This window comes from Varanus komodoensis, unplaced genomic scaffold (assembly GCF_004798865.1).
Source record: "Varanus komodoensis strain SLA01 unplaced genomic scaffold, ASM479886v1 scaffold6_4, whole genome shotgun sequence".
NCBI lineage: Eukaryota > Metazoa > Chordata > Lepidosauria > Squamata > Varanidae > Varanus > Varanus komodoensis.
Window position 1 is genome coordinate 21,327,692 of NW_025336347.1, and position 13,075 is coordinate 21,340,766.

The window sequence follows — 13,075 nt, forward strand, 5'->3', positions numbered from 1 at the left end:
CTTGTGGTATGGCTACCTGAATCTTGTGCTCTCCTCAAGGGCATCTCTGTGGGAACAGTCATGATGAGTGACTACATGTTGATATCCACCACAATGCCACAACTCTGGTTATCATTTGACTCCCAATTAGCTTCTTAGGGAAGTAATGCAGTTGCCTGGGGAAGAAGCAAATAGATGGGTCCAGGCAATGTGTCTGGCTTTGCAGCTAAGTGAGCATCTGCACCATTCTGGGCTTGATCTCCCTCATACGATACTTGAGAAGATCAAATGGAGGGGGATGACCCCTGAGATCTTTGGAGGAAAAACAGGATATGTAGTAAGCAAACAGACACAAACATAAGTAACAGTGGTGAAAATGCTGCTCTGATTTTTCACCATATTCTCAGGGGAAGGTGCTTTCCAGATGTTGGATTTTGTATCTTTAATTAATTTCCATATTGCCCAGTAACCACAGCACTTTGGACTTCAGCTCCCATCAACTCCTGCCAGTATGGCCAGTGGCCAGGGACATTATAAACTAAAATCCAACAAGATCTGGAGGGCAGCAGGTGGCTAATCCTACAGGGAACCACACTGGCTTTCAAAAATCAGATGTGTCAGGAGTGGGATTTGAACCCACGCCTCCATTCGGAGACCAGAACACCCCAAAGGGAAGTCAGTGCCTTGAGTCTGGCGCCTTCGACCACTCGGCCATCCTGACGCTCTCTCCGCTCGCTTCCTGCTGTCACCTTGGGCTCACCCTCGGCCCTTCCGCTCGGGAACCTGGGCCTGTCCAAACGCGGATGCACGGAGGGAAACAGGGGGAAGAGAGCATCCATGCAGATGCCAGCCCAGTGGTTAGAGCACCGGACTAAGATGCGGGAGGGCCGAGTTCTTGTCCCCGCTGGGCCACGGAGCTGCTTGGGCCAGCCGCTGATGCTCAGCCTCGCTGGATAAAAGGGCCGTGCAAACTGCCCGGGGTTCCTCCGAAGAAGAGGAAAGTCGGGACGCATGGGAATTAATGAGAACAACGTGCATGCTTTTCCCTCTTTTTCTCTCACGGACCCTCGAGGCATCCTTGGTTCTTGCCGCTACCCGCGCTCGGAACGAGGGAGCAGGAACGCGGCGCTGCTCGGCCCCCGCCCGGCCGCTTCCCGGCCGCCTCGCCAGGCCCGGAGAGGAGGCTGCGTCCCTCGCAGCCACCAGAGGGCTCCGGCTATCGCTTCGGGAAAGAGGAGCGCGGCGCTTCCCTCCTCTCGGCTCGGCGCTTCCTCCGCCCGGGGCGTCGTGCTTTGAGCTTCCTGGGTGACTCGGATGCAGCGGCAGAGAGACTCGGGCCAAATCCTGCTCCGCCGCCGCGACCGGCCCGCCCGCAGTGCCCGCCGGGGTGGGGGTGCGGGGGGCCCTTCCCGCGGACGGGCTTTGCGAAGGAGCCCTGCGGCTTGCGAGCGGCGCTCCCGAGGAGGATTCGTGGTCTGCGTCCCTGGCGGGGGATGCCTGGAGATTTAAAGGCAAAGGTTGGCTGTGGGGAAGGATGGGCAGGGGGTGTCTGACAGTACGTGGCCAGGTGTCCCTTTACGGAGGACCGCCCTCTCTTTCGAGGGCTGCCAGAGGACCACCTTCAATAGGAAGTCGGGTTTAAAGAACTGGAAGCCGTGTGGCCCATCGCAGGCAGGCAGGCAGGCAGGCCACCTGTTCGCCACCTTCCACCCTATGGTGAGATGTAGGGCATTCCTACTTAGATGGCCATTTCTTAATTTGCATCTCTCTGAGTGCATTAGCACCTACAAATTTTCTGCAAACCCACCTGCAAACCCTCTTTCCTTGTCTATTAGGTGAGGCATGTCCTCCTTTTGGGTAATGAATGAGTGCCCCCCCCCCACCTGGCTATCTTTACACTGCTGCTTGCTTTAGACTCGCAGTGCCCAGGAGCACACTGCATGGTTTCTCTTGGCAAAACCAGGGTAAACAAATTTCTGAGTGACCTCGGGATTGCAAGGTGTGGTTCCGAGTCTTATTTAACCTGTCTTAACTACCAGAACAAAAAGTATGGTTTTATTCCTTTATTTTTATTGTCATTCAAAATACCTAGTGTCTTTCAATCTACGGGTAAGACAGCTCACCAAGAAGATTATATTTGGATTTTGGGACTGTAGTCAATCATAAATTGGACATGAGGCAGCAGCAGAAGTGCAAAAAAAGGCAAATGTGATCTTACGCTGCTTTCCAAGTCATGGAAATTCCTCTTTGTTGTATACTACTCAGTCCTTAGCTTCAGAGCTGTGTTCAGTTCTGGGTGCCACATTTTAGGGAAGCCAGAGGCCGAGGATGTGAAGCCCCAGGTCTGGGTCCTCAATCCTGACTTCTAGACATTTCAACTTGGCCTTCTAGGGCTCCCCAGAAAGCCACGCTCCCTTCTTCCACCTCCACCCTCTTTACCCCATCAATGATGTCCCAGTTTTTCACCATTCTAAAAAGTTGACCGAATTTTGACCACTCTGGTGCTCCATTGTTGCTCTGGATACCATTAAAGAAAAACGTTTTGGGGTGGGGAGGTGTGGCCCTCTGTGTGTGTGCATGTCGGGTGGGGGGACAAAAATAGTTCCCAGACTCCTGACATTGCCCATCCCATAACTAAACATACAGGTAAAATGAAAGACAATTTATGAATGTTCCAAATAAACAGTTCAAAGCTTCACAGGCTCTCTGGAAGAGAATCTCTTTCACCTGGCATCTCAGTACCAAAGGAAGTGAGTCTGCTAGGAAGGAAGCCCCTTGACTTTGATGGTGCCACTGCTGAAAAGGCCCTGCCCAATGTGGCACTCTGATGGAGGGATCGAGTCAGAATAAAGCAGTTAAGGAAGATCCTTGCAAGTCTTTGCCTTAATATCTTTTAACCACCATGTTAGATTTCCAAGCAGGGTAGTTTTTAAAAGGGGATCTTTACCATCCTTTCAAAGCACACTTATGGGCAAAGGGAAGATGAATTGGCTCAGCATTGTACTGATATCTGTGTTTCCACCCAATAATTGTTTGTGAAAGGCACTGTGCATTTATCATCACAGTCTGTACTTTTTGGGCCTTAGTGCGCTCAGACAGCACAGCTTACATCTCTCTCCCTCTGCCCACAAACCTGCCAGTCCAAGGGCAGACAGTGTCCACACAAGCTGATGCCAGCATCTCTGTGTTAGTTTTTCAGGTGCCACACAATGCTTATTTTTGCTGTCACAGACTAGCAGATGTTTATTTTTGCTTTGGCAGCAATTGCTGCTCATGTCCACAAATGTAGAACTAGGAGATTATCGCTGGCTACCAGCTCTGAGCATCCTAATCAGGTCTTAGCATGTTTACTCCCCAAAAGTGGTTGCATTGCTGACAGGGAGGTTCATGCAATACGTAAGCTTTTCAGGGCCAATGTGATGTTGGGGAACACATACACATCCTAGCAATACCGACACAGATTGTCTTTTCTTCACCACCTGCTATGTTGGGAAAAGCACAACCGTTACGAGAAGCAGTTTCTGGGCAAGGAGCAGAGAGAGTGGGCAATGTGTGGGAGAGGCTTAAAGCGCCACAGGTGACTGCAGCAGGTGCTCTTCAGTGCCTAGGATGGCAATTTAAAGGCACGGTCTTAGCTGTGTCTCCTCAGAAGTAAATCTCAGCCTGTTCAGTGGGGCCTGCTCATGTCCCAGGTTAGCATATGTGAGACTGAAGCAGTGTGGTGAAATATCATCTCTTGAAAGAATCGGAAAAGACTTCTGATATTAGGAGCAAAGACTATACCTTCTGAAGTTAATATTGGGTGCAGGAATCTCTGTTTCAACATACAATTTTAGTAAGCCTAACTAAGGCTAGGAAGAGGTGTGTGAGGGGCCAGCTAACTCTGGAGCAGTCCTTCATTCTGAAATGCAGGTTTGGTGGCTCACGCTGGCCAGAAAGACACACACACAGGCCATGAAACACTTCCCATTGTCCTAGAACAGTGGATGATAGGCTGGGCTTCTTTGATGGGGGAACGTATGGTGCAGAGGACTGCCCCTTGGCACTGGAAATGAGTCCTAGACTTGAGCACTGATTAATATTTGTTTTTCAGCGCCAAGCGAAGACCTTTTTATTTAAACGTCATTTTAATTGTTAACAATATTTGCTTATTTATCTGGCCAGGGTGACTTCTTTTATATTGTTATTTATTTTATATTGTTAATTTTATATTGTTATTTTTGTATTTTATTGTATTTTATTTTATGCTGTGAGCAACCCCGAGGCTTCGGCAAGGGGCGGCATAGAAATGTTTTAATAAATAAGTAAGTAAATAAATAATATTAAGTCCTGCTTTGCTGACGACACCGGGTCAGCTCCACTCATTCCAAGGCCAGCTCCAGCCACCCTGTGCCTTGTTTTTCTTGCATAAATTTAGCTATTGTTACTGATGGCAGTCCTGATTGTCATCATCGTCATCGTCATTCCTCGTTGTGTATGGTGCTGGGTGGAGATGGGTGCCTGCCTCGAGGAGCATTCGGTTAAAATTTGACAAAGGGTGACAACAAAGGCAGGAAAAGAAGATGAATTAAGATTTCACATCTGTATGGGATGCAGATGCAATCTCTGTTACAGTTCCCCAATTCCAATTTTTTCAGCCCCGGTAAATTGCAGGCAAATCTCTCTCTCTCTCTGCTTCTCCAGGTACCACAAAGAACCACTTCCTGCTACTCAGGTAAGTGATGTTGGTTGAGGGTTCAAAGAGGTACAGCCAGTGCCCAGATGTGTCAGAATACAACTCCCACCATCCCCAACTAGCACATATTCTTAGTGCAGCACAGCTGGAGGGGGAGGGGAAGCTGGGGATGCTGGGCTGGGAAAGGGTGTCTTACTGCCTCCCTAGCTGCCTACTGGCCTTGGAAAACCAGTAAATTCAAGCATGTGCCCCTCCTGTCAGGCAGTTCAAGCAGCAGTGCTGTACCCGCTTACCTGGGAGCAAGGCCAATTGAAATAGCGTGTTTCACTTCTGAACACTTATTTACAGATTGCAAATAAGAAAGAATAATGAACAGGAATGAAAGAAAATGGATTCTGCCTCCCCTGTTTCCTATTGCTATAACAGGCAAGTTCAGGCCTTGTTAGTGATCTTATACAGGAAAAGATCAGCATTTCCTTTCCTCGAGGGCTACTCTGCATTAGTGGGAAAGAGCCAAGACCATGTTGTCTGGCAAGCCTTGTTGTTTGAGGCACTCCCTTCACACTTCTGCTTTGCTTCTGGCTTGGCAACCTCTTTTTGACTTACAACACACACACTTAAGTTATGAAAAGGTTAAGCCAAGCATATCACATTTGTCAAATCCAGTATTTTTATATTCTTTTCTTCTATACTTATCTAAATCCACTACTATTCATATGTGGGATTGTTGTATGTACAAACAAACATGGCTAGAATCAGGAAAAAATGTTTTAAAGAAAATGCGCTTTCATTAAAGGCACTCCAGGGCAATTTTGGCAAAAGGATGCTTTGTTGTTTCAGATGCCAGAGGCCTCCAAGGTCAAAACTGTGTTTCATGCAAGAGCTGGGGAGACCTGCTGGAGCGGCCTGCGCTGGAATATCATGCAGGAGAATTATGAGACGCTAATTTCTTTGGGTAAGGAGCCATCTCGCCTGCAAAAAGGGGCTAACCCTATGAACCGCCTTCTTGGATTAAACCAAAGGTATCTCAAGTCCTATATTCTATGGTCCTGAGATATTTCTGCTTTGGGCCCAGATACAAATGGCTCAGAGTAAAAATAAAAAGTAATTTGCCCGAGTAAGCACAAAGCAAAGGCAGGGCTTTTGCTCTGGAGCACACCACCACCATCTTCTAAAAACAAAAGCTTTACTTCGAAAGATGCTTAGGAGAGCAAATAAAGATCTGAAAGGGGGAGGAGCCTGGTGGGAAATGAGAGGTGCCTGCAGGTGCCTTGGGGTCCAGGGGCACCCTGTTGGAGACCTCAGAATTGCACCTCAGGGTGGTGACAGAAAGCTGGCCTTGCCACACCACTGAGCAAGCCAGCCAGCCAGCCCGCCCGCCCTGTGTGTGTGCCAGTGTTGCCCCTTAATCCTTTCCGTTAGCAGAAGAGATGGCCATCAGCCTGCCTCGGATCACCGCACTGGCTGATTCCCACCGGAGAGGACTGGCAGCGGGTGAGTCATTTGCTCAAAACACGGGAAGAATGGCTGCTGCCCCTCTCGGCCTGTTTGCTGTGCCCAAGAAGCCCCTGTTCTGCACTCTGGATAAAATCTGCAAACCGGCATCCGGTAATGCAGATCAGAGATTTGCTTACACATATATTTGGGAATATTTTGGCAGAAGCAGAAAAAAAAGGGGTACCGTGAAGGCAGAGGGCAGCTTAGTGATGCAGGCATTTGGTTGTCTTAACTCTGTAACTAAAACAGGGAATCCCTGTTGGAAATAGGTGGGAAAGCCTATTTAACTGAAAACCCGCTGAGTTTCTATTTAAATCCCAGATAAGCGGCATTCATCAGTGATACTGTTGAGAAATTCTGTAGGGTCGCAGACTCAGAACAAGGAGAGCCCTGCTGGGTCTGATCAGAGGCTGTTCTAGTCCAGCATCCTGTTTCCCACAGTGGTCAAAAAGATGCTTACAAGCAAGATAGGAGCACCACAGCCCCTTCTGCTCATGTTCCCCAGTAACTAGTGTATTGGAGCGCACTGCCTCTCGCCCTGGAGGTTGCTTGGTGCCCATCATGGCCAGTAGCCGTGGATGGCCTTCTCCACGAATGTGTCCAATTGCCCTGTAAAGCCATTTAAGTCGGTGGCCATCTAGTGAATTCTATGCTGAGCTGTAATCCCAGTGGGGCTGACTTCTGCGTGGCTCCATAGAGCAGCACTGCCGAATCGCAGGCCTGGGGGCCAAATCCGGCCCTCGTGGTGTCCACATCTGGCCCTTCAGGGTTCCACAGAAGGCCACCCCCCTGCTTGAAATGCCTCTCCTGAGACTCGGCTACTGGCAGCAAGAGCGTTAGGCTGGAAAAGGCCGCTCTTCTGGCCCCACTGCTTTCTCTTCTGCCTTGCTCACCACTGCAGCTCTCTTGGAGCGTCCGTGATGTGGAATTTGGGCATTGGGCGGAAAGAGGTTTCGGCACCCTGGGTGCAGGATCGTGCAGTGTCCCTTGTGCAAGCAAAGCACAGGAGAGCAGCACAGGTTGGAAGAGGGACCAGGCGCTGCTCATGGGAACAAAGTGCAGCCTTTCTTATTCCCATCGGCAGGATTTCCACTTGCAAAGCCTGACCTGCTTTCCTGGATGGACCGTGGAGAGGATCCCTGGGTGCCAGACCTTCAGGAATCGGAAGGAAGGCAGGTGCCGACTGACACCAGTCCAAGTGAGTTACACAGAAAATACAACCACAGCGGGGCTTAAGGGCAGCTTCCTATTTCACCGTGCAGAAGTTCCTGCGAGGGAGACCTGAAAGAAGCAATGTGAGAGCCGTACAAATAGTACGAGTGAAGCCCTTTCGGTCACTTGCAGCCATGCACGACTGGTTCACACCGACATTCTTCTTATTATTTCAAGCAGTCACTTAGATGTATGAATTGCTTGAAGAGACTCCTTGGTCACCTTTTGGAGCCATGCCCTCACAAAGTGGCTTCCAGTCGGTAAAGCAAAATACAAAATGAAACTCAGACAACAGTAATGCAGTTCTTTTATGCAACCATCTGTAAAAATAGCAGCATATAAGGCTTAATAATGAAGGGATGTAGGTGGTGCAGTGGTTTAAACCACTGTGCTGCTGGGCTGGTTGATCAGAAGGTCGCCGGTTCGAATCTGCACAACAGGGTGAGTTCCCATTGCTCCTTCCCAGCTCCTGCCACCCTTGCAGTTCGAAAGCATGCAAATGCAAGTAGATGAAAAGGTACCACTTCAGTGGGCAGGTAACAGCGTTCTGTGCACTTCGGAGTTTAGTCATGCCGGCCACATGACCACGGAGACTGTCTGCGGACAAGCGCTGGCTCCCTCGGCTGGGAAACGAAGATGAGCACCGCCCCCTAGAGTCAGGCATGACTGGACTTAATGTCAAGGGGAAACCTTTACCTTTACCTTAAGCTTAAAAATAAGAGGCAGAGCAATCCTATGGCTGCTCAGAAGTGCATAGGGAGCCATAGGATTGCGTGGATCCCCAGCTAGCAGGTGGGAAAATTGCTTTGCTCTCCCTGCCTGCAGCCGGCATGGAAAGAACTGTGCCAGCCGCGTCCTTGAGGTTGCCGGAATGACCTTGGAGGGGCTTTTGTGGACATGCCAGGAAATGGGGTTCGGAGCAGACCGGCACTGCCAAGATACCACGTGCTCTGGAGGCAGCTTGGCCTCCATACTTAGGGGGCTGAAATCAGCTAAGTGTTTTGCCTGCCAAGAGGAGCACAGAGGTGCTCTTTGCCCTCCCGCTCCTTCCATCTCCGAATGTGGAGGGTTACAAGCATCCCGAAAGGATTATGCCCTAAAACTATTCTCAAGCAACATAAAAACAATTTAAAACAGCAGCTCCCAGTGTTGTCAAAGAAAGAGGCTGGGTCCTCCAGTCCACAGGCTGAATGTAGCCTGGTCTGGACCTTCCACCAAGCCCTGTCCCTCCAAGAAAGAGGTCCGTGCCTAGGATGGAGGAAGAGCAGGGCCCGTTCTCTTTTTGCGCCTGGCCACCCTCGGCCCTCTCTCTCTGAGGAGAGAAATGCCAGTAGTAATTGTTGAATGAGAGTAATCAACTTCCAGTTAGCTCATTGTGGCAAGGGAGGAGGTGGCTCAAGGTGGCGTCGCTTTTTCTCCCCAGCTGAGGAGCTGCGAAGCAAGAATGAGGACATTCCTCCACCAGAAGCTCCCAGCAAGAGGGACCCCCTGGCCGAGGGTGCCCTGGAGGGGACTCCAGACGACCTGGAGACTCAGGCAACGGGGATGCGACTGAGGCACTCCACAGCGGAAGGGAAGGAACGGCCTGGCAGCCCCCACCCACAGGCAACGGGGGCTGCCAAGCCGCTGCTGCTCCCTTGGAGAAAACAGGGGGGCGAGGGGGGCCACCAGTGCTCCGAGTGCGGCAAAAGCTTCAGCCAGAAGTCCAACCTCCTTCGGCACCAAAGGCTCCACCTGGACGAGAGACCCCACAAGTGCGACGGGTGCGAGAAGAGCTTTGCCGAGGCTGAGGCCCTGGCCAAGCACCGCCGGTGCCACGCAGGCGACAAGCCCTACAAGTGTGGGGACTGTGGGAAAAGCTTCAGCTGGACCTCGCACCTGGAGAGGCACCGGCAGATCCACACGGGCGAGAAGCCTTTCGTGTGCCAGGACTGCGGGAAGGCCTTCAGTGTCGGGTCACACCTGGAGAGGCACCGGCGGATCCACACCGGGGAGAAGCCCTACCAGTGCCAAGAGTGCGGGAAAAGCTTCACTGTCAGCTCCACCCTGGTGCAGCACCAGCGGACGCACACCAACGACAAGCCCTACCAGTGCCTGGAGTGTGGGAAGGGCTTTGGCCTCAGCGCTCACCTGGCGGCCCACCAGCGGAAGCACCTGGGCCAGAAGCCCTACGAGTGCCCGGAGTGCGGGAAGAGTTTCAGCTTCACGTCCCACCTGGAGCGGCACCAGAGGATCCACACGGGGGAGCGGCCCTACCAGTGCCCGGACTGCGGCAAGAGCTTCAGCCGCAGCTCCCACCTCTACCGGCACCAAAGGATCCACACGGGCGAGAAGCCCTGGCAGTGCGCGGAATGCAGCAAGAGCTTCTACCTCAGCGCCGCCACCCTGCACCACCTCCAGGTGGCCCCGGACGGCGGCAGAGACCCCGCAAAGTGTGCGGAGTGTCGCCGCAGAAAGGCTGCCCCCGATCCCCCGCCCCCACCCCCGCCCCCGCCGCCCCCTTGCAGCGAGAAGCCCTACAAGTGCCCCGACTGCGGCAAAGGCTTCGGCCAGAGCTCGTCGCTGGTGAAACACCAGAGGATCCACACGGGGGAGCGGCCCTACCAGTGCCCGGAGTGTGGGAAGAAGTTCAGCTGGTGCTCGGCGCTCATCAAGCACAAGAGGATCCACACGGGAGAGAAGCCCTATCAGTGCGAGGAATGCGGGAAGGCCTTCAGCGTCAGCTCCCACCTGGAGCGGCACCAGCGGGTGCACTCCCCGGACCGGCCCCACAAGTGCCCCGAATGCGGGAAGACCTATGGGGAGCTGGCGTCTCTCGTCAAGCACCAGAAGTCCCACGCGGCTGACAGCAAGCGCTACCGGTGCGCCGACTGTGGCAAGAGCTTCAGCTGGAGCTCCCACCTGGAGCGGCACCGGCGCATCCACACGGGCGAGAGGCCCTACGCCTGCCCGGACTGCGGGAAGCGCTTCAGCGTCAGCTCCCACCTGGAGCGGCACCGGCGCATCCACACGGGCGAGAGGCCCTACCGCTGCGGCGAGTGCGGGAAGAGCTTCAGCGTCAGCTCCACCCTGCTGCAGCACCAGCGCACCCACTCCAGCGGGAAGCCCCACAAGTGCAGGGAGTGTGGGAAGCGCTTCGTGGCCACCGCGCAGCTGCTCACGCACCAGCGGACCCACCAGGGCGAGAAGCCCTACGCCTGCGGCGAGTGCGGCAAGAGCTTCGGCTTCGTCTCCCACCTGGAGCGGCACCGGCGGGTGCACACGGGCGAGAGGCCCTACCAGTGCCCCGAGTGTGGAAAGTGCTTCAGCCGCAGCTCCCACCGGAACCGCCACCAGCGGACGCACGTGGCCGACCGGCCCCCAAAGTTGGGGGGAGGAGCCCGAGCGGGGAAAGCCAGCCCCGCCGCCTCCTCCTCCTCCTCCCACACTAAGCACCGCAAGGAGCTGGCCCCTGCTGTTCCCGAAGCCCCGGTCTCTCTCATGCCCCCTTGGTGGGGCGAGGGGGACAGGAGCAGTAACCCTCCAGCTGCTTCCATGTGGCCAGAGTTCCCAGCTCCCTTCCAAGGCCCCAGTCCCAGCGCTGCCCCGGTGGGGGGCCTGAGGGGGTGGGGAGTGAAGGGCTTCTTGCCTCCGGACACGTGGAGACTGGGGGAAAGCAGCTCCAGCTGGGCATCCAGCCTCGCCCAAGAGGGCTGGCCACAGCTGCCTCCCACATCTTAGGGGTCTCGCACTTCAATTTCCGGAGCCATCTGGGGGCAGGGGGGGCCGCCATCTACCCGTCCTCCTTTCCATCAATTCAGAGAGCTGATTCAGTCATTCTAAGGAAGCACATGCTAGAGTCCTGCTGGGATGGTGGGTCCTGCTGGGATGATACCACTTCAGGACTGGGGGTGGGAGAATATCTGAGCGCTTGCTCTCATAAAAAGATCCCTGCTGGTAGAGGGCTCGCATGTTAAGGAGAAGAAGGCTAAGCTGGGCTCCCTTCTGGTTGGTTTCTTCTGATATATGGTGGATTCAGTGGTGCCTGCATCTCTGCATCCCCGCACCTTCTTGGGTGATAACAGTCCTAGCTGGAATGTGCCGGATGCTTTTTCTGATCCTTTGGAACTGGCTTGTAAACCTGGTTTGTTGGGAATGGGCTGAAAGGCTGCCATGAGCCGAGCCGAGCTGAGCACACCACACAGGCACGTTCCTGCCCCAGCAACCACTGTTGGTGCAAGCACAGCGTTGAACCTTTGCGGAGGAGCCCCTTCTGTCCGGCGCCCTCCCTAACACCCAGGGACAGGACCAGAGGAGGGTTGGAAAGAAACAGAGGGCCCTTATTCGGAGCAGCAAAGAAATTTTTACTAGATCAGAGAGCTTTTGTGTAGACTGCCTCCTTCCTTTCTGGTGTTTTGTTACAGCTGGAAGAAAGAGGGAGTTTAGGCTGTAACATCACTGGTAGAGCCCCTGCTTTGCCTGCTTGGCATCTCAGGAAGAGCTTGGGGAGGCCCCTGCTTGAGTCCTTGGAGAACCACTGCTCGGCAGGGTGGACCCCCCCCATATCTGCCCCCCCAGATGTTTTGGACTACAGTCCCCATAATCCTGGACCATTGGCCATGCTGACTGGGAGTTGTGATTCCACACATCTGGAGGGATCTTTGTTGGGGAAGGCAGGCCTGGGGTGTCCGATATCTCCGCGTTGTGCTCATCAGCTCCGAACTGATCACAAGCAACGGGCCCTGCATTGTCTTATGACCGAAGTGGGGAACCCTTTTTGTGTGAAGGCCAGGTGCCATTTTGGAGAAGCTTGGGGGGGGGGGGCACACTCCCGCGGGGGGGGGAGCCACAGGGAAAGAAGCCGGGGTTTACCCCCCCCCCCCCCACAATTCCATTGTTAGCCTTTCACAGAAGGGAGCGAGTTTGTTCACCAGTAGGCAGGGCAAGTCTCTGGCTGTCTCCTGAGGAGGAAGCAGGACTGAACCTCTGAGCAGCACTTTCAGGAAGCACCCCAGATACTCAGCCTGGGTGCATCTACTTAGAACTAAGCATTTCCTGTCTACTCAAAAGTAGGCAGATCAAACCGCTGCAGAAAGTAGGACTGAACCACTTAGTGGCTTCCTGCCCTGGTGCCTCGGTCGCTCAGGGAAAAAGCTTCCATCTTCAGTCAGAGAGGGCGTGTGGTGTGGTGGTTAAGAGCGTGGGACTGGGACTCAGGCGATCCGGGTTCCAGTCCCCACTCGGCCATGGAGCCAGCTGGGTGACTCTGGGCCAGTCACAGCCTCTCAGCCCAACCTGTTATTACTATGCTTTATGTTATTGTTGTGTTTTATGTTGTAAACAGTTCTGAGAATGTTTCCTATAGAAGGGTCTATAAGAACTTTAATTTAAAAAATAAAATAATACCTCACAGGGCTGTTTATTAACTTATTTATTAGAGGTACATCCCACATTTTCATTTTCCACCTCCTGCTCTCCATTATATCCCCACTACAACAACCCTGTGAGGTAGGTTGGGCTGAGAGTCTGTGACTGGCCCAAAGTCATCCAGTTGGATCCATGGCTGAGCAGGAACCAGAACCCAGATCGCCTGAACTCCAGTCCTGCTCTCTTAGCCACACTGGCTCTGTTGTGAGGATAGGTTGTGTAAGCTGCCTTCAGTTGCTTGTTAGGAGAAAAAAAGCAGGATATAACTATAATCAATCAAATTGCAGCTCTGAATTACCAGATCCT

The 13,075-nt window shown here is 53.2% G+C and overlaps 1 protein-coding gene and 1 non-coding gene across 2 annotated transcripts; one reads left to right on the forward strand and one right to left on the reverse strand.

The window, feature by feature from the left end:
- Positions 1-594: 594 nt before the first annotated feature.
- On the reverse strand, positions 595-700 carry TRNAL-CAA. The gene is made up of 2 exons: positions 663-700; positions 595-640 (listed from the first exon to the last, which is right to left on the reverse strand). It is a non-coding gene; the product is annotated as a tRNA-Leu (tRNA).
- Positions 701-1,277: 577 nt separating this feature from the next.
- On the forward strand, positions 1,278-12,563 carry LOC123034452 (zinc finger protein 345-like). Its single transcript, XM_044451801.1, has 8 exons — positions 1,278-1,496; positions 4,663-4,693; positions 5,003-5,080; positions 5,495-5,609; positions 6,077-6,148; positions 7,236-7,349; positions 8,787-9,795; positions 9,871-12,563. The coding sequence occupies exons 4-8, from the start codon at positions 5,495-5,497 to the stop codon at positions 11,081-11,083; spliced, it is 2,523 nt and encodes an 840-aa protein (XP_044307736.1). The 5' UTR covers positions 1,278-1,496; positions 4,663-4,693; positions 5,003-5,080; the 3' UTR covers positions 11,084-12,563.
- The last annotated feature ends 512 nt before the right edge of the window (positions 12,564-13,075 follow it).